This window comes from Dipodomys merriami, unplaced genomic scaffold, assembly GCF_024711535.1.
Source record: "Dipodomys merriami isolate MVZ:Mamm:240054 unplaced genomic scaffold, mDipMer1.0.p SCAF_49, whole genome shotgun sequence".
Classification (NCBI taxonomy): Eukaryota; Metazoa; Chordata; class Mammalia; order Rodentia; family Heteromyidae; genus Dipodomys; species Dipodomys merriami.
Genome location: NW_027206057.1, coordinates 9,673,764 through 9,697,501, shown reverse-complemented (window position 1 = coordinate 9,697,501; position 23,738 = coordinate 9,673,764). Strand labels below are relative to the sequence as shown.

At 38.8% G+C, this 23,738-nt stretch overlaps 1 protein-coding gene across 2 annotated transcripts in view; it reads right to left on the bottom strand.

The window, feature by feature from the left end:
- The window catches only part of Aox1 (aldehyde oxidase 1), a 65,715-nt gene that overhangs the window by 16,286 nt on the left and 25,691 nt on the right, over positions 1-23,738 (bottom strand). For both annotated transcript variants that reach the window (XM_069995770.1, XM_069995771.1), the window contains exons 15-26: positions 22,653-22,815; positions 21,531-21,623; positions 17,243-17,412; positions 16,821-16,935; positions 16,363-16,485; positions 12,601-12,697; positions 8,860-8,984; positions 7,462-7,595; positions 6,482-6,569; positions 3,262-3,348; positions 2,350-2,541; positions 446-673 (exon numbers count right to left, since the gene is read on the bottom strand). In XM_069995770.1, coding sequence (XP_069851871.1) covers positions 446-673; positions 2,350-2,541; positions 3,262-3,348; positions 6,482-6,569; positions 7,462-7,595; positions 8,860-8,984; positions 12,601-12,697; positions 16,363-16,485; positions 16,821-16,935; positions 17,243-17,412; positions 21,531-21,623; positions 22,653-22,815 — 1,615 coding nt within the window. The remainder of the gene's footprint in view (positions 1-445; positions 674-2,349; positions 2,542-3,261; positions 3,349-6,481; positions 6,570-7,461; positions 7,596-8,859; positions 8,985-12,600; positions 12,698-16,362; positions 16,486-16,820; positions 16,936-17,242; positions 17,413-21,530; positions 21,624-22,652; positions 22,816-23,738) is intronic.

The following is a 23,738-nucleotide window of genomic DNA, read 5'->3' as shown; positions in this document are numbered from 1 at the left end:
TTCATTTCCCTAACATCAACTTATCTGACCTTTTCTGCTTGATTAAAACGTTTTTTGAATGTTTTTAGTTTCTGAGTTTAGTTTATCCAATCCTCTCAAATTCCTTGCAGCCTCCTGGGAGAGGAGTGTTGCTCCCACCCTCCTACTTCACCCAGGGGCAGTCCAGGCTTAGGGAAGTTGTCTCCGCTGTTTATTGCCAGTATCAGACGTAAGTCTCAGGTTTCTAATTTACGATCAAGAATTATTTCACCACATGTAGAAATGTAAACAGAGGAGCCCTTATCTTCTCTGGAGTAAAGCTAGCTTTGCTAACAATATTGCTGACATTTAAGAAGTGGATATCGTAAGCTAATGGTTAATCCCACACAGCAGAAACCTTTTCCAACCCCTTGGCTTTGTCTCTGCAGATTCCAGCTGTATTCCCACATGTGTATGAAGAACTAACCTGACCCATGGAAACAGAGCCAACTCCAATAGGAAATTTCAGTGGGACTATGGCCAGTCCTTTCTTCTTCCAGTAATTCTCTATGTTGAACTTATCCACTGTGGCTCTTCTCAGGGAGAAGGAAGACTTAGCCAGACATTCTCTCCAACACTGGATTAGACGTGTGGCATTAATCTCTTGTTTGTAGGGTGTTTGATCAAGTCCCTTGTACATATTTATTGTTCGAACCTATGAAAGAAGAAAAGAGATTAAAGGCAAAAAGCAACTCAACAGATTAGTTTCATCTATGTGTTGTTCTTCTGGTCTAGTTCTGTCCATCCTCTAAATTCCAAGCTGGGTTCCACCTAATTCTTCCTGAAGCCTTTCCCAAGGCACAGGTTCTCATCTTTCACTCTAGATTCTATTAGCATGCACCTACATGGATCAGTGCTGCTTGTGTGAGTTCAAAGGAAGGAATTCTTTGCTTATCTTTCTATATAGGTCACCATAGCCCTGCTGACTCTTAATGCTAGTTGCATTTGTGGCCATTTGTTGAAAGGTATCCAGGCGAAGTGATTTGGATTATCCAGATGCTATGGTACAAAAATGAAATCCCTTACAAACTAAGAATCATTGGTTCATGACTGTAATCCTAGATACTTAGGAGGCTAAGGCCTGTGGGCTGTGGTTTGAAGTCAATCAAATTGAGAAAGTCCTTGAGATTCTTATCTCTGATTAACCACAAAAAAAATCATTGTATTTGATGTTGGTATAATTTGTGGAGGGGAAGGGCAAAAACAAATCGTTTAAATAGGGATACAGGTGGACCCATTGCAACAATGAGATGTACAAGTTGTAGAACTTTACAACTTTGGCGGGGGGGGGGGGGAGAGGGAGGAGTGGGGGAAGATGGGAAGGGATGGGAAGGGGAAACAAAGGAGAAGGCAACAATGCTTGATAAGAAATGTACTCATTACCTTGCCCCACATAATTGTAACCCCTCTGTATGGTATTTTCACAATTAAAACAAACAAACAAAACAGGGGTGGAACTATGGCTCATGTGGAAGAGCAGTAGGCCTTGAACAAAAAAGCTCAGAGTCGATGCCTAGGCCCTGAGTTGAAGCCCAAAGACCTACACGCATGCACACACACACACACACACACACACACACACACACACACACACACACACACACACACACACACACACACACACACACACACACACACACACACACACACCACAAAGACCCCTTACTTCCCATACATAGAGGAAAGAATAAGTATAACTGATGTCAAGAAGGACAAAGAAATTAGAAGATTCTACTCCAAGACATTTGAAGCATTGAGTAGCATTCTTGCGTTTCCAGAATTGGCAACCAAGTTGTCTAGCTATCCAGTCACACCAGAGCCAAGCAGAATCCAGCACCATTCTCCCGAGCCCCCACAGCTGTGAGAAACAGACTTCTGCTCCTTACATAATAATCTAGCCAGGAATATTTTGTTATGATAATGGAAAAATGAACAAATACAAACTCCAGCCAATAGAAATTTCTCACTAAATGGGCAAGAAACAATGTTTACTCCTCAAAATCCTATTTCCAGGGGTTTAGAGAAGTCTGAATAAGACAGGATTGCTAACTTCTTAATGTGTATTAACTAGCTGACTGGATGACCTGGGACAAACCTTTATCTCATTGGATCTCAATTTCTTCATCTTGAATGACCCCCAGCAGTCCTCCCATGTCAGACAGTTGACTTTTTTTGTTGTTGTTCGGTAGTGGGGCTTGAACTCTGGGCCTGGGTGCTGTCCCTGAGCTCTTCAGCTCAAGGCTAGCACTCTACCGCTTGAGCCACAGTGCCACTTCCAGCTGAGCCACTTTCCCAGCTGACATTTTTTAATAGTGAAATTGATAATGTTACCTGCTCAGGGGATAAACCACATTTGGATGCCACTTCTGTAATACAGAACTCGGTGATCAATCCTGTCTGAGGAAAGCCAAACCCACGAAGACTTGTGTTGGATGGCAGGTTGGTTCTGCATGCCCGACCCAAACAGCGTAGGTTGGGAAACTTGTAAGCATTGTCCATTTTCAGAAGTCCCATTTCTATCAACTGGAGAAATCCAGAGTCAATGTGGTAAGACCCTTATCCTTCCATACCTGTTTTGCCATTCTGAGACCTTTCTATATCTCCTTTCCACATCTCAACAAACATCCTAAAACACACCATTCCCCCAGTTAAATAGCTAAGTGATTTTTTAAAGAACCTGAGCAAGTTTCCCTTTGAAACCATTCTTCTTTATATATTTTAGAGTAGTATATTTTCATTTCTACACTTCAAATATTTCTAAAAGCCTCAGAAATAGTCATAAGCCCTAAGCACTAGGTCTGCAGAATAAAATTTTATGGAAAACAGGAAAAAAGGGTATTTGTTCTATTGCATTGATTTTCAGAAATAGGTAGCCCTCTCTCCACCTTTGGGAGATATTTGGCAATATTTCATGGTATTTTTGGTTAAGACTGGAAAGTAGGGTGTCATTGACAAGGATTCTGCTAAACATCTTGTAGTTCAAAATTTTAGGAAGGCCAACATTGAGAAAGTCTGTCCAATGCGTGCACCTGAGAGCAGAGTTCTAAGTATTCAAAGTGTGGCAATAACACAGACCCGGCCAAAATCTCTGGGCTCCACCTGTGATTACCAGTAACATTAGACTATTCCAGCATGTGGTCTCTACACTTTTACAATCAAATATTGTTTAAAATTGAACATTTTATGTCTTGGACCATCTTATACAATATTTGTTAAAGAAAGTGAATTGCCTTGCACACTTACCATTAATGACTCATCCAGGGTGCTGCCTCCATTGCTGTAATGCTCCATCTCCAAGGCCAAGATTCTGCCATCATTCATGAACCCAACCTAGAAGAAGAAAAATGGCCTTTGATACTGGCACTAGGGGCGGGGGGTGGGGGGAAGTCTCTCTGAAGTTTGCTTTGCCCTTTGGGAATCTTCCACACATTGAAAAAGTTTCTTGATAGATTTTACAGTTATTTCTTGACATGTAGCTATATAAGCTAGCTCAGTAGTTTTAGGAAAGCTATATAATCTCTCTGGTTCTCTGTGAAATGAAAATGACTAAGGCAATACATGGACAACATAGACACACAACTGATACACAGCAGTCTAGATATAAATCATTAATATTACTATTATAAATACTGTTCTTGTCTATCCTCACACTATTCTCCATTAGAAAACATTTTTTCCTAGCATGAATCATCACCAGGATGGCTTTAGTAACCATAATACAGGGTCTTCCATAAAGTCCTCTGATAATGAAGGACATTTCTGTTTAAATGTTCTGTCATTTCTATCTAATATAAACGATATCATCATTGTCCTTCCTTCCACAAGGATCTCTCCCTCCAACTGGTTTCTTTCTTCTAGAGCCCTCCAAGCCATGTTTATAATTTTATTCTCCATTGTATTTGCCAAGCTTTTCTACACTCTTCGGCTCAGACCCAACTGCTTCATGTCTAAATGCATCTGTGTCCTGGTGGCCTACTGGTCTGGTCCTTGCCTCACTCCTGGTCATCTTCTCGTGATCATCATGCAAACTGCTCCAAACACCCACGTTCAGTGATGGCACTTAAGTGATCAAGTCATCTTTCATTTTTCTCACATTAGATCAAACTAAATTCCCATTCTGTGTCTCTAGGCCCCTCAATCTCTCATCAACGCACACAGCCAGTCTTATTTCCAGTATTTTCAGTTCTAATTCTTCCATCTCCTTCCTCTCATATCAAATGTGTCATGATCATTCTATGTATGTGTATTTTTACTCTCACTCATCTTACTACTTGATATGTGTTCTTTCTGCCCCTCTATTCTTGAAGGTCCATCTGTGTTTCACCTTGTCTTAGAAGTCTTCTGAACATACTCCAACTTATATGCATCTCTTCCCATAGATTTACTTTGTGTACTTTATCTTTTACCCTGCAATTACTGTGTTTCCATGCTGACATCATATGTGTAAACCTTATTCTTTTTCTAAAAAAACACCTTATTCTTTTGTGGAAGGAATTCCTTCCCCAATTTCTCCCCAAAAATAATTTTCTCAGGACAAAGTTCACCTTAATAAATCTTTTAAAACTAAACCAACGACTGGGAATGTGGCTCAGTGGTAGAGTGCTTGCCTTGCATGCATAAGGCCCTGGGTTCGATTCCTCAGCACCACATAAGCAGAAAAAGCCAGAAGTGGTGCTGTGGCTCAAGTAGTAGAGTGCTAGCCTTGAGCTGAAGAGCTCAGGGACAGTGCCCAGGCCCAGAGTTTAGGCCCACAACTGACAACAAAACAAAACAAACCCCCCACTAAAACAAAAAACTAAACCAAGCTAAAAATTCAACTTAGTTTGAAAGAGATATTTTTATTAGCTTCTAGAAATATGTATTTAGGTATACCTGTTGTGGTAGAGGCCATGTTAGGCATTCAACAAATCCTGTAGTCTTGTTCTAGATACGCAGAAAAACCATGTTTCCTAACCACCCTTGTAGATAGGTGGCAAAGTTATTGCCAAGGATATTTAAATTCAAGGAAGGTCCACTCCTCACAGGTCTGGTGCCTGAAATTCATCTCCCATGACACCATCTCCTCCCTCTTCCCTGCTGCTGCCTGCTATGCATAATCCTGTGGGAAACTCAGTCTCTGGACAGAACTATCCTATAGAACTTCCTATAATGGTAGCGATATTCTCTGTCTTCTTTGTCAAATATGGTAGCCATTAGCCACGCATGGACATTAAGCACTTAAAATATAGCTAGTGTAACTGTGTAACAGAATTTTAACTTTCTTTAATTAAAGTAAATTTAAATATAAATTGCAATAGTCACATACACCTATTGGATATATATTAGATGGTACAGTCTGAGGGGACTAGTTGCCACCAGATGAAGAAAACTTGGATCCCTGAATGAGTTTTTGGGGGCTAAGTCTTCCCTTCCCCACCCCCTACCACCTGCTTGGGGACATTAGGCTGTTACTTGAATAAGAAATTACTTAATACATATTTAAAATCCAGGGAGTCTTTAGTTGTTTGTCAAACTAGTTAACCACTCTGGCAAGTAGAATGATCCCTTCTAAAACAAAAGAATAATTATTTGCTACATGGGTTAGGGAAATGAACCCTAAGATATGTATTCAAATGTTTTTTTTCTTTCATGCGATTGTTTCTAACACATTTATAAAATTATTTCTTTGTTGCTTTGTATGTCCCTCCCCCATGGTATAACCCCTGCTTTCAATGTATTTGATGTCGGTATAATTTGTGGAGGGGAAGGGGTAAAACAAATCGTTTAAATAGGAATAAAAGTGAACCCATTGCAACAATGAGATATACAAGTCATTATGTTGAAAACCAACTTTACAACTTTGGTGCAGGGGTGGGGGAAGACGATTGGGTGGGAGGGCAGGGGGAGGATGGGTAGGGATGGGAAGGAGAAACAAAGGAGGAGGCAACAATGCTTGATAAGAAATGTACTCATTATCTTGCCCATGTAATTGTAACCCCTCTGTACAGTATTTTCACAATAAAAAAAGGAAAAAAATTATTTGCTACATGGAAATAGGATACAGTTTTAGAAGAATGCCCTTGATACATTAAAAATGAAAAACCCATTTGCAAATAATTACAATTTCACATAACACTGTTGTTATCAGAATTATTCTACTTTACCTCATATATGTGAAAATAAATACAGTTATCAGATCTACTTTCATAAATTTATATACTCACAGGTTTTCTGGTTATTCCCACTGTAATGGACACATTTGAGCTAGTACTTTTTCTCTAATGGACACATTTGAGCAAAGCAGAAAAAGCTTTTTTGAGCCAGCCAGTAATTAAACAGCACAAGGAATACAGAGTTAAATAGGAATACCACTTGTTCATCTGCCCACTGTGACTCCCCATTAGATTAGTCAAATGCTGCCCTCTGCATTTATGTAATGTTGTATTTGCAACCTCAGACCTACCCCCACCCGTTTTCTACTCACTTTGAACTTTCCCAGGTAAGGGTGGCGGCCTCCAGTTATTAACATGTCTTCTCCTCGTTCCAGAATGCAGCGGACTGCACGACCATGTCTGACACAGAAAAAAAAAAAGGCAAAGGGTAGAAAATCTTATCCAGTAGTTATTATTTGGCATCGTGCAGCTCCTAGGGAGAGCTCGAGTGATATCCATGCACATCACAGAAGAGCAAACCTACTCCCACACAGCCTCTTCTGACTGCATCCTGGCTTCAGGTTAGGGCATACGCCTGATGTTAGCTACTTTGGGAGAGAGGCTCTTCGGTACCAAAGGCTCCAGGGTGTGATATTTCTCATTGTGAAAGTACAAAGGTAAGTGATCCCAAGCCACACATTAGACTAGTTATAAATGGAGGAGCACAAGTGGTATCTGACTTTTAAGAATTCCTGATAGGACAAGTCTAGAATCAAGATCTTCTTGTTTCTCAAGATAAAAGAACTGACCAACATTTCTCAGTAAGAAATTACATCTTCTAGTTGTGTCTGTGACAAAAGTAATTTCCTATGGTAATATTTTGAGGCAAACAACAATATAAATAAATAAGCCTAAAAAAAGCAAATGCTCTATTTAACTCAAGAAACAGAATGTATGTGCATATACATACTTATATGTGCTTCAAAGAGTCACAGTCCTATACATATACTGGTCAGTTCAAGGTACTAAGGTCAAGTAACCTCACCTGTTTGGGATTGATTTTGGTCAACTTTGCAGGTGTGCTAATATTTTTTATTTCATTTTTTTGTAATTGATTCTTATTTTGGATCTAACTGTATATAAATTGATAACAGAATGCAAAGGGCTTGTGATCGGTTGCTTATTTGTGTTTGATATCATGCACGGTTTTAAATAATCTTGGCCCAGATGATCCTTCACCCAGAATTCTTATATTCCACGTGACTTGATTTTCTTTTTTGTTTTATTTATATAGCAGTCTTCCTCCACTTACTTGCTGGCAGTGAATGCAGTGATGGCTGCCAGGATGCCAGTTTTGACTATCTTTCCCCCAAATGCCCCACCGACACGTCTTACATGACACATGACCTTGTTAGCTGGGAGTTTCAAGGTTGAAGCAACGATATCCTGTGAATTATAATAGTTTTCATTAATCTGACTTATCTTCAGTAAAGACTTAATTGTAAGCATCACTGTCACAATCCACAACCTCAACAAAAAGAACCTGTCATCGAAATATGAGTGTGATATGATGGGCACTATACATGTGATTCTGTAATTCTGTACATGACACACAAATAATGTGGTTATGCCAAATAATGGGGGAAACCCACCAATAACCCTGCCATGTTCCTCAACTGATCTCACCATATTTGACTGTAATGATAATGCCAGAACGATTGTTAATATTAAGTAGCCCATCAATAGGTGGAAGATAATTCTGTGTTTGCATTTCTTTTCCTGTGAACACCAACCCAGGTGCACTTTCACACTAATCCCTAGGAATAAATTTACTGAAGCAAAAAGATTTTTCTGGATTTCCAAGACTCTTCAACTTATTTTTCCCCCCTGAATTCTATTCTGTTTCCACTGAAAAAATGAGCACTTCTCTCCTCTTTATCGTGTTACTCATGAAATCAGTTTGTTTGCCCTAAGGTGATGCTGGGAATGAAGAACAAAAAAGAACCAAGATGGAGTTCATCTGGTTCTTCTTATTGTCCTAACATCTCCAAGGCCTCATTCTCCTCATTGTCATATTCTTCCTCTTCTGGTACTATGATTAGATGAATATTACCCTCTAAATTAAGACTTCTCTGCTTTGTCTCCCTAACTTTCACCCTGAAGCTTAAGCCATAAACCACACCAGTTTAGGCAATTATTGTGGTAGTCATGGGACAAAGCGAGGCATGTGAAGGAATGAATGGATTTAGATCTTGCTGTGGAATTGTCTGGAAATATCCTTTCTTCTCCTACACCTTGACCAACCTTTTTCTGACCATAACGCCAACTTTCAGGCTTCTTTTTCATGGGACTTTCTGGCACACTTTATCTAATATTGTTTTCTAATCGGCTTCCTGTGAGTTAAGTGCAATACACTTTGGAAAGCAGATTTTCTCTTGTGTTCTTTTCTTTCTTTTCAATGCCAAGAACAGAGCAAAAGCTATGTGCTGATTGCATTGTTTTAATGTCACAGATCCACAAACAAAAGCCTTTGCTTCAGTAAAATTCTTCCAGAGGTTTGGAAATTATATGACTATTAGTATCCAAATCAATATGGCTATTTTTATTCAATATTACTTTGGTTCCTGAAGAAATGACTTTTTTACCTCTAAATGTTTTTGGTACATTTTGCTGACAGAAATTGTGCAGCCATTTCCTTCCACATCCATACCTGTATGTAGCTGGGACCCTGTGTGGACACATAGATATCCAATTCTTGGTCCTCTCCTTTGGGAACAACAAGCATGCTTTGAGTTTCCATATAAAAATGTTCTTGACCTCCCATATGTATTTCACCTGTTATAGAAAAATATTGAAAGTCAAGGAACTCATCAGGAAGAATGGTAGTTGCCCCTAATCTAACGTCATTATGCAGAAACTTTATTGACCTTGCCCCAGACCACACAATGGATAACAAAACACAGAATTTAGCTTCCAGTATATCACTTGAAGGAGAATTGTATAGGGAAATGTGCAAGGGCACTATAAAAGGCTGCAGAGTCTTAGGGGAAGTTGTGTGAGGAGTTTCTAGACTCAAAAATACTATAGCAAGGCAATTTCCAGTTCCAAGACAAGATAAAAAAGTACTTCTCCCTGTTCTTCCTGTTTAATACAAGCAGGGTGTGAATGGATCATAAAAAAATTGAGTCACGGGCTGGGAAGGTGGCTCAGTGGTAGAGCGCTTGCCTTGCATGCTCGAGGCCCTGGGTTCGATTCCTCAGCACCACGTAAGAAAAAAGAAAAAAAAAATCCGGAAGTGGCGCTGTGGCTTAAGTGGTAGAGCACTAGCCTTGAGCTGAAGAGCTGAGGGACAGTGCCCAGGCCCAGAGTTCAGGCCCCATGACCGGACCAAAAAAAAAAAAAAATTGAGTCACTATGTCATACTAAAACCTGGTGTCAATAAGTATAGGGGAAACCCCCCCTTAGATTGTATACATTTCTAAAACTGTATTACAAGTCCTATTCAAACTACTTAGGGCCTAACCATAACTCCAAGAAAACAAGGCTTGCCTATCAGCTATCTATACTTGCCAGTCAGAACATAAAAGCTGCTAGTGCCAGTGGGGACTCAATGGGTGGGCTCAACAGCACAATAGGAGCAGCAGAGGAAATGATTCATGAACAAGAACATGTAACAGAAACTGGTCAATCTAAACAATGGAATAAATAGACTGGAAAAAAAATGAACAGACTCTTATAGACTCTTAACATTTGTGTCATTGAAAACAAATATTTGAAGAAATAATGGTCATATTATTCTGCAAATTTGGCAAAGACACAAACCTACAGATTCAAGAAGCTGAGTGAATTCAAATGGGATAAAACCAAAGAAATCCATGTCAACACACATCATAGTTGAATTTCAGAAAACTGAATGGAAAGAAACTATCTTGAAAAAAAACAAACTATTTTCAGATAGAGAAAAACACCACATCATCTGTGGGGAAAGAGCACTTCAGAAGACAGCAGATTTGGGGCTGGGAAGGTGGCTCAGTGGTAGAGCGCTTGCCTTGCATGCCTGAGGCCCTGGGTTCGATTCCTCAGCACCTCATAGGCAAAAAGAAAAAAGCCGGAAGTGGGGCTGTGGCTCAAGTGGTAGAGCACTAGCCTTGAGCTGAAGAGCTGAGGGACAGCGCCCAGGCCCAGAGTTCAAGCCTCATGACCGGACCCCCACCCACCCCCACCCCCACCCCGCCAAAAAAAAAAAGACAGTAGATTTCTCTTCAGTAACTATGGAGACCAATCAAAATGGTACAAAGTCTTCAAATCAGAAATGCATACCCAGTGAAAAAGATCTTCAAGAACAAAAAAGAAATTATGTTATCCTCAGCTGAAGGAAAATCAGCAGAGTTTATTTACAACAAACCTACCCTAAAATAATGAATAAAAAGGAAATTTGGGAACAATGGTTTAAAACATGAATATCTTAGATTGTTTCAATATTATTCTTTCTTCCAATATAGAAGACCAAAAGTACAGATAAATATAACAGACTCTTTTCTTAAGTTTTCTAAATTGTGCTAAAACAAAATTATAAGCTGGGCACTGGTGGTTCACACCTGTAATCCTAGTATCTCAAGAGAATGAAATGCAGATTGTAGTTTGAAGCCAGCCTGGGCAGGGAAGCCCATGAGACTCTCATCTCCAGTTAATCACCAAAAGCTGAATATGGAACTGTGGCTCAAGTGGCTCAGGCCCTAACTTTAAGCCCCAGGACTGGTATACACACACACACACACACACACACACACACACACACACACACACACAATTATAATTTGGATTCTAAAATAGTATAGGAAATAGTTGAGAAAATTATTAATAGTTAAGAAAAGTATTAAGAATCTTATGAATGGAGATGAGTAATGAAAAGGAAGAGAGTTTTGGCTTGACACTCTACATGAATTGATAAACTGTTGATATATGAATATGACTGTGATGTAGACAGACACACAGACAGATAGATACATACATAGATACAAAGATATAATTATAGAGAGATACACACAGATAATAAACTATTTATATATAAATACATAATAGATGTTTTAAATGTTATATAAAAGGGCTTTTATAAAAGTTTATATAAGGAGATACATTCAAAAAGACTACAGATAAATCAAAATGAAATTCTCAAAAATGTCTAAGTAACCTCCAAGAAGGTAGGGAAATAGTGAAAAGCAGAGGGAACCAACACAGTATAAGGGAACAACCAAGTATGGATGGCTGCCATATTCGGTGGAAGCAGAACTTAACAAAATTACTTGCAAAATTATTTGCAAATTGTCTATGGGAGGAAGACATATTGCATTGGGCAGTTGGACTCTCTATCTCTTTTCAAAATCAGAATTAAGGAAGAGAACAAAATATCACATATAGGAAAGGTCACACATAAAAGATAAACCAGAAAAATAAACAGTTTGTTTCATTTATAAAATATAAATGTCAATTTTTTTAAGATCTGAGATTTTGTTTAAGTTTTTACCAGTCGGAAAACCCACATTGGTATAATTAGGCTCAAATTCATAGCTTTATTACTTTATTAAATATTCATTTGTTTTATTTTATTAAAAACTATTGTCAAATGCTTTATTTAGTAATAAATTTGTTTTATTCAATTTTCATCTTATTTAGAATATGCAGATCTTAAAAAGCATTGGATAGGAGTGTTCCTTTGCCATCATCAGCAGAGTTGAATGCCCTATGCCACAGCGTTGCCCATGTCTGCAATCTCTCCTTTCTACTTCACAGTGCCTCCTTCTCTTCACCCTCAGGTGAATTTTTTCATTTTTTAAAGTTTTATTTCCACTTAATATGACAGCCACTCATACTTGTTTGTTCCCTCATACACTCTGTTGGTTCTCTCTGTTTTTCACTACTTCTCTACATTCTTGGGAGTTACTCTGGACATTTTTGGGAATTTCAATTTGATTTATCTGACGTCCTTTTGAATATCTCTCCTTATGTAAACTTTTTTTTAAAAAAAAAAGTCCATATATATTTCAACTCTCTATCAAGGCTAAAACCAGTTTGACAAATTAATCATTGAGCTACAATTTTATCTCACTATGGGCTTAGGAATGATCTCCCCAGATATTTTCATTTTAATAGAGACCCTTAAAGACCAAAGAGCCACTTAGATATGAACATGTCTATCTGTACTAAACCAAACAGGTCAAGTCAGTCATAGGAAAGGTAACCTGTTTCAGAGTTCTGTGAGTAGCTCTAGCAAATCTTACACCTGAGACACATGGAGATGAATTTGTGAATGAGTTTATCAGCTCCTAAGCAGCAGAGCGCACTGAGATGGTCAGATGATATTCTAAAAGGCAAACGAAGACTTAAACTAGAAAACTTTCTAGAAGACTTACTGGATTGTTTCCCTTTTCATCATTTTTTCTCATAATCTTACCTTCAAGAATTTGGTCAACCACTTTAAATGCTTCATCAACATTTCCACATTCCAGTTTCCTTTCTTGCTCCAAGAAGGACTTGTGTTGTATAGCATCCTAGAAAGAGGACAGAAAGGTGAAGCAGCCTGAGAAAGAGCTCCAGCCCCATGGCGGTAGCCACAGATACAGTGTTTCTCCTCTTGCTCTGGAATTCACTCACCATTTCTGTGGCCTTGGGGAGCTGAGCTCAGGAGACTTTAGAGATTCTCAGGGATTAAATGTAAATTTGACCACTGAGTCTAAAGAAACTAAGCATGTTCACAACAAAATGAAACAAACAATCAAAAAACTTGGTGTGTAGGTGATCCTAGATTGAACTAGCATTTTCTGGGCAGATTATTCTCTTAGAAAACCCCTTTAAGGTATCCAAGGCCAGTAAGGACAAGGGCTCAGAACTGGGCTTGGACCCAGATCTAGAGCTACATTTTCTCCATCTACTAGCTGTTGACTGTAGGCCAGGTACTTCCCTTCCCTGAACCTCATCTACACAATAGAAGTTGCAGTTGTACATATTGCTCCAGGACAGTTGTGAAATCAGACATGTAAATAGCTTACCTGGCATAAATTAAGTGTTAAATAAATGCTAAATGAACACACTAATGTTTGGAATAGTGGAGGCCTCGCCTGCTAGTCCCACCCTCCTTTTTCAGGGAGACAAATGCTCATTCTCACCAGACAGGGGAGCACCAGATAACACCAGATAACACCCTGGAACACCAACCTTTACAAGTTCTGCCTGGGTACCACAAATCCACTTATATACTGGTTTCCCCTGGTTACCCAAAGAAGAAGTGCTGTGATGTCATTATAATAACCTGGGATGATTCTTTTATCTATAATCAAGGATGTCACTGCAATTATCTAGCTTAATTTCTGGACATTTATCTTGCTGTAAGGGTCCACTGGCAAATGTGACCTCTAGTTTGTGCTAGCATTATCCACTATGGATTATTGGCCATCCATGGAATTCTAGCCTGCTGAAAGTTGAGGATTTTCATCACTCTGGATGCTTTGGCCACTTACGCCTATACCTGCCTACATCTATTCAAACCATATACCTTGCAGGAATGCTCTTTTGTGATCCTACTGTTTCCTCCATTGAAAAAGTGGGTTTGAGCTAGTGCAGTAGCTCACACCTCACCTATTTTGATAACATTCTTCCTACTAGAATCAATGTATGAGTTTAATTTTTTATTAATCAAAGCTCAGATATCCCTCAGGTTGAAACAAGGAACAAAATTATCTGAGTCCCATTTTTAAAAGTTTAATCATTTTCAACTACTAGCTGCTTGTTCTTTGAACCAATTTCCCAGAAATGTGCCTGTAAAGATACCATAGCTCTCTGTGATGGTGTTGGTTTAATCCATTCTGATTCAGGTGATTGGCCTTGAAGAACTTAACTTCTGATTATATTATGATCTATGAAAGGTAATTATTTCCACAGTGTCAAATCAGGCAGTTAGGGATCTGCTGGTTTCATTGTGGGGAGACAGGAAGAAATGATACTGGTTTATTTATTTGGACTTTTATTTGGCTGGAGGGTAGGGAAAGGAAGAGAGAATATTTAAGCTACCATATTGGGGAAGGAATTGCATGCAAACTTTTTTTAAGGCCAGTCCTGGGGCTTCAACTCAGGTCCTGGGCTCTGCCCCTGAGATTTTGTGCTCAAGGCTAGCACTCTATCATTTGGGTCACAGCTCCACTTGTAGCTTTTTGGTGCTTAATTGGAGATGAGAATCGCACAGACTTCCTTGCCTGAACTAGTCTTAAACTGGTATCCTCAGATTTCATCCTCTTGAGTTAGCTAGGATTAAAGGCATGAGCCCCCAGTGGCCAGTTTGCATGAAAACTTTTGATTAAGTGTTTTAGAAATATTTTCTTTTTTAGAAGTAATTCTAACTCACAGACAGTATTTGGAGAAAAGAATATATAAAGTATACATGTATAAAGTATATATATATATATATATATATATATATATATATATATATATAAAGTATATATATAAAGTTGCATTGGCAACAAATGGATAGAAGGCCTGAGAAGAAAACAGAATTTGAATTTGAAACCATCCAGGGAAATTTGTGATGTCTAATCACACTTTAATTCCAACCAAACTTCTGTATTTTGTATTAAAATATAATAAAAATTTATTTTAATTTAAAAATACTAGCTGGGTATAGCGGCATATGCCTATAATCCCAGCACTAGGAAAGCTGAAGCAATAAATCATGAGTTCAAGGCTAATCTGGACCACACAGGACTTTGTCTCTAAAATAAAATACATAATTAAAAATGCCAAGGGAAATGCCATCTCCCTTAGCACAACCTATCTAATGGGAAACACATCCAAGACCAAGTTCTCCTGATGATACTAGTCTTGACCAAGTCATGTTCTCATTTTCTGCCTGAGGCCACACTAATCTCCTAGTAGTTATTCACTATATTGTGAAGATCTTATTGTTCCAAGAGGACACAGAGTCTGTACATATTGAATCTAGTCCACTCGGTGTTTTTATTCTTTTTTTAAATCAGTCCTAGGGCTGGAACTCAGGGCCTGGGTTCTGTACCAGAGCTTTTTCAGCTCAAGGCTAGTGCCACTTCCAGTGGTTTTATTCTTTAATTCTTTAGTAAATTATAAGAACAAATAAAATGTCTATAGAAGAACATTTCATGGAAATAAATCTATAAATTTCCAATTTTCTTTCAAAAAATTAGGATAGAAAAAAACTAGGATAGAAAATACAACTCTCCAAAAAGGTGCAATACCTATGTACATCTGATCATATAAAATAATATTTATCAAAATGAATTCTAAGACATGGAAACAGAGGATTTTTTTCTTTGTTGCTGTTTTTGTTTTCTTTTCTTTTTTCTTGTTTGTTCATTTATCTGTCTTAGGGAGGGTAGGGAAGGGACACAGGAATGGAGAGACAAAGAGTAAACAAATGCAGTAGTGATACTCATGAGACACAATGTTGAAAATGAACTATACAACTTGTGGGTGGGGATGGAATGGAAAAACTGGGAATAAGTGAGGTGACATTTTCCAAAAAGAAATGTACTTACTGTCTGACTTAATGTAACTATAACTTCTTTCTACATCACCTATATAAAAGCAATTAAAAGTTAAAAAAGAAAATAAACTCTAATTTTAAGTTGCCAGAATGCCTGATGGCATCATAGGACCCAGGCCTCATACGCATTTGAGATATGCAATAAAATCTAAATGGAGTGTCTTCAGTTTTTGTTGAATAGTCCACTTTATCAGTGCTCATGCTGTACCTGTCAGAGCCTGAGAGAAGGTAGGCCAGAGCTACAGGGTGGATCTATTGTCCTAGACATTGTTGGCTGTCTAGTATCCTTCTTCTTTTCTCCAGTCCAGGGGGACAATTTTTGTTTAGGTCTCTACTGCTCTAGACAGTCATGTGCTTAAAAAAAACATGATTTCACCTTCGGCCTCAGCTGACCAACAGTTCCTTGGTTCCGCTGGCTACCCATTAATGCTAAGATACACATAGGACCTAACTAGGCTGGATTTCAGATTTCTGCTGGGTCAATATTGTGCCTTCACATGAAGAAGGAAGCCAAGAATTCTAGATGCTGTCTTTGAGCAGCATGTGATTTTGGAAGTTACCTTGAGTCAGGAGATGCCAAAAGCATTTTTCTGATATACCACTGGCCTTGTTGCCTCTAAACTGACACTACTTTATTCGCATTACCTCAATTGTTAGGATCAGTGGCTTCAAGTCTTGGTAGACAATCTTCACTCTCTCAGCAGCTCGTCTTGCCTGAATCTCAGAATCTGCAACCACGGCACAGACAAGTTGACCCACACAAAATACCTATGACACAGAAAAACTTTGTGGTCCAGGAAGGCAGAGGACAGACTCACTCCCAGCACGGGCTGAGACACACAGTCTTTGTTAATAGTGCTTAATGACACTATAAGAAAATATAAAACACCAAAGTGGCTTTCATATAACTAAGTCAACTTCTCTACTTTCATAGAATATCAATATTTGATAATAAATCTATTAAATATTAATATTTTATAGGAAATATATTTTAAAAACCAGTGTATTTTATGATGTTTCAAATTAGATGCTATCTTTAAGAAAATCCAAAATGCTATTAGCTGAGAACGTTATTTTTTCAGATAGAGAACAAAGGTATATACCTCATCCGTTGCCAGAAGTGGCTCTTCAGCAAAGGAGTTCATGTCCTTTAGCTGTTCTGCAGTCACAATGTCCACCACACCTGGCAGGCTGCGAGCTTCGGACAGATCCATGGACCTAGGGGACAACATACCACACAGGACCCCTTCAGGAGGCTATGCACACAGCCCACAGTGCATTGAGAACAGTCAGAAAAGAAGATACAGGTAAGAGCTACTCAAGTCATTCTCTGCCATATATCTGGGAAGAAATTTAGGGATTAGGGCGTTATGATATGAAAGAAAATCTGGTCATAAATCTGCTATTTCATCTTATTTCACCTTTCGTCTGCCTTGGATATTGCCAACAAGCATATCATAGCTTTCCACGAATGGACTGAGGCAGCTAAGGAGGCAATCATGAGGGTTATGGGTAGAACACTCACACAATCTTAGCATGAGCTCTTGAGCTAGTTACAAACGTCAGGAAAAGCTCCTGGTCCACCGCAGGCATGTCATCACAGTAGACGGCTTCCCCAGTGGCATGCTTAATACCAGACAGATGCATCATGGGCCGGCCAATTGGGTCTTGAGGAAGCTGCCTTGGATTGACATTCTGTTTAATAAACAACCAACATATAATTTTTATATTTCTGTAGCAAAAACAGGAATACTCATGTAATGCATCTCTCCCACAAGAAGGGCAGTTATACAATTTGCCCCCTATCCAGGACATGTTGAGAAAACAAAGCAGTCACAATTCATAATAGCACCAGGACAATAAGTCTTTTTATGATAATTCAACAGTCAATTAGACTAGATAGCTATGATGCAAGGCTTTTCCTCTCCTGCAGCGCTTTTTCCTGAGATCCTAAAATCTTTTTATTTATTAACTTTTTTATTGGGAAAATACTGTACAGAGAGGTTACAATCACAAGGTAATGAGTACATTTCTTATCAAGCATTGTTGCCTCCTCCTTTGTTTTTCCCCTACCTTCCCTTCCCTCCCATCTCCACAACTACATCTGCCCCATGCCTAAATTGTAAAGTTCATTTTTCGACATAGCGTCTTGTACATCTCAAATTCCATTTGCATAAGTAAATGAACCTAAATCTTCCTTCTGGGAAGAAATATAAAATTACATTCTCTTGCTAGTGTTCATATATTTTGCATATAGAGATTAAGGTATGAGTATGGATTTGAAGCAGCTCCAGTACACACCAGACCCACTGATATAGTGCTATGTCTTCATGAACAGAGCTCTTAGCAATTCTCTTCTCTCTTTCCTTTTGATCAGATGGTGATCAAAAGAAAAAGTGCTATGGGGGTTTTAACAGCTACATTTTTTTCAGATAGTAGGAACTGATTCCTTTGTACAATATTCCCTAAAGTGTGGAATGATGATGTCATATTGGGCTCTCAGCTCCCACAATACTTCAGTAAAAATTACCCACATTTTTTTAGTATTTTTTTATTGTAAAGATCCTGTACAGAGTAGTTACAGTTACATGAGTAGGGTAATGAGTACATTTCCTATTGAGTATTGTTACCCCCACCTTTGTTTTTCCCCTACTATCCCTTCCCTCCCCACCTCCCCTAAACCTCCCCGCCCCCCGAAGTTGTAAAGTTCATTTTCAACATTGTTACAATGGGTCAACCTGTATCCTTGTTTCAGCATTTTGTTATTTCCCTTCCCCTCCCCAAATTAGGAAAATGTATATACAAGATGCAGGGCACTGGAATCAAATACAGTGAAAACGGGTTATGCCATGAGGGAGGAACACACAAAAAAGAAACCTCATCTTTTTTTTAAACTAAGAGACTTTTTGTTTTATTTTATCATTCTAAAAAGCAAAATGGTAGCTAATTCAAGCTTATTCCTAGAGTTTTCTGTTGCTGACACTTTTAATGTAAAGAATAAAACATATCATAACATTGACAGAAGTCTTTGAATTCTTACTGTGTGAGGCCTGCCAAAACATTGAGGAAAACTTCCAAAATATATCTTTCTTCTTTTGAGTAGGCAAATATGAAACAGATTACATGTACACTGCAGTCATCTGTAATGATCTATTAATGCATTTATTTGATTGCTTTCTGCATGCTCTATGCTATGGCTAAGACCCTGTTCTCTTGTCCTACAGCAGATGATCTCAAGCTACATGGTGGAGTGTAGATCATGAATGTCCCCAAAGACATTACAGGCTTCATCCCCAGCAGGCTGATTTTGACAGGTAGTAAAAACTTTTTAAGAGGTAGGGCCTACTGAGGGATTTCACATCGTTGGTGGAATCCCCTTGAACAGAGCTGTCTCCATCTCTTCCTCTTTCTCCTTTTCACTTCCTGGCCATGAGGCAATATTTTCTCCACTCTGAACATCTGCTCTACCAGAAATATAAAAGCAACAGGTTTACCTAACCATGAACTAGAATTTATCCCATACTGTAAGCCAAAATAACAACTGGGCATTAGTAGCTCATGTCTATAACTCTTAACTACTCAGCAAGCTGAGATCAGAGGATCTCAGCCATCTCAGGCAGAAAATTCCTTGATACTTCATCTCTAAAAGAGTCAGCAAAAATCTAGTGTAGAGGAGTGACTCAAGTGGTAGAGCACCAGCCAAGCAAGCATGAATTCAAAGTTTGTACGAGTGAAAAAGAAACTCTTTTTAAGTTGATTATTTCGGGTATTGGTTACAGTGATGGAAAGTTAACTGAAACACTAGTAAAATTCTTTTGTGTTAATAAAATAATCTGAGCGAAAATGCTCATAGTGAAGGTTGTAAAGTTACTCTAGCAACATGGAACTTGTGTGTGTGTGAAAGACATAGGAAAAACAAAAACAAAACTCCTCCATGTGGAAAATAAGCTGCATCCCAAACATTGCCTTGAAATCTATAATAACAACCCCCTCAGTTTAGCTGACTTGAATGCCCACTGATTTGTTGCTATTCCTTTTTGAAATGCATTCCCTTGCCAAGGCACTGTTAGGATATTTGTAAGTGGAAGATTGTGAATTCTATATTTCACAAAATGCCAGGGAAGATGGCAGCTGTTTTTAATGTTCAAAATGTTCATTTCTAAATAAGTTTTGGTATATTTGAATTTTTGAACATCTTGAACTTAAAACTTCAAGGGGTATACAGCAACATGATTTTTCATTATAACACACTGTAGGCCTTTATAACTAAATCCAACAACAGATTTAATGAACTGGTGTTTTTAAAACTCTCTCCTTATTCTTGACTTATACTCTCTGTCAAGTTTCTTAATATTAATTCCAAGGAAAAACACATCAAGTTTCATCTAATTTGGGATGTACTTTATGATGTTGTGTCAGAAAATTCCATTTGAAGGTTATGAGAAATTTTGTTCTTTTTAATAGCTTTCATTCGAAAGGCTGGTAAACAGCTAGAAGTCATGTTTGATTGATCTCTAAACTGTAACTCATAGAAAACCTACTAGAACTAGGAGGGATTTGAGGTAAAATATTGAGTCAATATCTCGTAGACCATGTCCACATTTGATTACAAAACAAATCAGCAGCTCTCATAAAACTGTTCCTTGTCAAGCACTGGTAGCTCACACCTGTAATCCTACTTACGCAGATGGTTGAGCTCTGAGGATCACAGTTTAAAGCTCACCCAGGCAGGAAAGTTTGTGAGACTCTTTTATCAATGATTAAACACTAAAAAATGAGAGGTAGAGCTGAGCGCCAACCTTGAGTGAAAAAGCTAAGAGACAGTGCCCAGGCCCTGAGTTCAAGCCCAGTACAGGCACACAAATAAATAAATATATACATACACACATAAATAGGTAAATGAATAAATGTGGCATTGCTTTACATTAGCTTATAGGTACTGTCTGTCTCCTCAGATGAAGCCAGAGCAACTCAAGGCCCAATTTAGACACAACTTTGTACTTTGATCACAAAGCTAAGGGCAGAAAGCATGGCAAATTGGGTAGCTCCTTTATGTTAATGCCACAAGTCTATAGTACAAAACATATGACTGCTAAGATCAAAACAGATGCTTTTGTTTAAAATTACCACTGCTAGTTTTGTTTTTCTTTGTGAATCTTCATTGGTTTTGAAGTGTGTGTGTGTGTGTGTGTGTGTGTGTGTGTGTGTGTGCGCGCGCGCGTGTGCACGTATGCACGCACAGCACATGCACATGTGGTGCTGGAGGTTTAACCTAGGGCCTTGCCTCTGCTAAGCTAATGTTCTACTATCAAGCTAATTCTAGCCCAGTTTTGAACTGTTCTTTTTTTGGGCAGTACTAGGGATTGAATCAGGACTTCCTTCATGCCTGGTAGGTAGGTACTCTACTACTTGAATCACACCTCCAGCTTGGCTTTGCATTGGCTATTTTTAAGGTGGAGGTCTTGCTCTGTGTTCAGGCTGGCCTGGGATACAATCCTACTACCTATTCCCACATTGATTGGAATGAACTTCTCAGCCATTGGTGGGAGGCCGGTGGGTCACACTTTGCCCAGGCTGACTTGGAACCTCAATCCTCTGATCCCTGCCTGACCACTTCCTCCATAGGTAGCATTCATCTGGCTTTGATTCTAAACTTCTAATTTACACTGAAGGAGACTGTGAACTCATGAGAAGAGCTGCTTGGGCCTATTAAGCTTGAGAGTCACTGAGAGGCGGCAGGGTGTCCAGGTGAAGTTACCATAGCCCAGAATCTTGGGAGCAACAACAAAAGCAAAGATAAAAAGGCTTCTCACCGGGTAGTTTAGTGTTTGCCAATGGTGTCTGGAGTGAAGATCTTCTAAAGCACTCTCATAGTTGTCTGCCAGGCTAGGACAGTGAGATGGGTCCTGAAAAAAGGAGAACCATGGTAGATATTTAGATAATATTAGAACTATAAAGTGGAACTTTTAAATGATGTTATTTGGTTCACTAAGGAATGGTCTTAGTACACTGTTCATTTTGAGGAGAGTCTGGCATTGGCTGAATTTTTTGTTTCTTATGACCTGGCAATAGTATTTCACTTATCTATGATCTCAAGACTCCCATCTGAAACCCTCTGGTTTCCCTCTATACTGAGAAGATACCTTCCTTCAAAGCAATGATAAGCTAGACACCAGTGGCTTATTCCTATATTTTCAGCTTCTCAGGGGGCTGAGACCTGTAAATTGTGGTCCAGAGCTAGCTCTGGCAGACAAATCTACAACACCTTTATCTCTAATTAACCAGCAAAATGCTAGAAGTTGAGGCATGACTCCAGTGGTAGCGGCACCAGCCTTGAACAAAAAAAGTCCCGTGAGAATCAAGGCTCACTACTGGCAAAATAGTTAAATAGATAAAATAATAAGTGGAGACTTTGTGGCACTTACTTAAAATTTTAATAAAATGATTTCCAGACCAATAATAGCTTCTAGTCTAGTGTGGTTGGCTGGTTGTGGTATGGGGCTCATGAAGCCATGGCTCAAGTTTCTTTTGGGTCAAGCAAAAGGAATGCAGAGAATTCTTTCTTTTAGTTCTGTCCTCGCTAGCCAAACGTTTTGTCACTTGAGTTGGCATGAGTGAGACCAGACACAGAATGTCTGTCTTATCTGTGTTGTGGTTCTGACTAAGTAATCAGTACTCTGAAGCACAAGGGTCCAGAACCACCCCTTTCCTAGGATGACCATGCAGTAGGTGCCACCATCATTTCCTGCATGAGAGAAAAGCAGCAGGGCCCAGAGAGGAAAGCCAAACACAAGAAGGCAAAACCTCTTCAAGCGGAAGAAAAGAGGTTGGATCATTCTATTCCAAAGCAACTCAGCAGGGCGGGGGCCTTTACTGTGGACATCGCCATATCCTTCCAACACTGGGAGAACTAATACATGGCCAGTTCCATTTACCATTCTCTTCAAAATCTGTGACACTTCCAGGTAGAACCGGAAGAGGAAGCTGATGATGAGGGTCCTTTTGAACTCCACTTTCCCTCCTGGAGCCCAGCCTGGAAGGGAGACTTCATCCAGAACCAGCCTGCAAGCTGTGTCCAGCATCTCTTCATTCCAGGGCCTGGGAGAGATAAAGGAAGAGACTCCTAGGCTGGCAGGACTAGTTATACAGTTGAACTAGTATATAGTATACTAGTGTATATACTGTATATATTCTGTATACTAGTTATACAGTTTCAGTGAATATTGTAAGACAAATAGCTACTGTGTAATGTAAGAAATAAGAGTAAAGTTCTGGTGTCAGGCAAGCCATGTTCACAGCAGTGTACCATTTCTCAAAGTGTCTAATTTGAGTTTCACCACCAAAATCCTTAGCTGTCTGGGAATGGTGGTACATCCCTGTAATCTCAGCACTAGGGAGGCTGAGCAGGAGAACTAAGAATTCAAAGCCATCTTACATAATAAGAGTCTGTCTCAAAGACTAACAAACAAACCAAAATGAAACAAACTGTTGTTACATCAGGAATCCATTCTGTCTGTTGCTAGGACGTTTACTGTGTGTCCAGTTCTACGTTAACACTGTGAAAGCATTCATTCATTTAATCTTCTCAATTGAATATTTAGGAGATGCCTGTCTTTGACAGGCAAGGAAACTGAAGGACCATAAATTTAAGTGAACTGACTGGGATCACGTAGAGGCTGAACTGAGATTGTGGTCAAGCAGTCTATCTCACCAAAGGCTTAAAGTGTATGCTTTTAACTGTGATTCTTTATTACTTTGTTATTACCTGTAGACAGAGGAAGTAAGGTAAGTAAATACATCTAGCAATTAATTGTAGAACAAACTTATATAATCTATTTTTATGACAAAAATATGGGATGATGGGCATTCTCTCTCTTGTCTCTTATCTCTCTCTCTCTCTCTATATATATATATATATTTATATATATATACATACATACATACATACATACATATATAAACAATCATGATATCTTCCTGGAATTTCCTGCCATTAAATAGGTTACAGTGAATTAATTGAA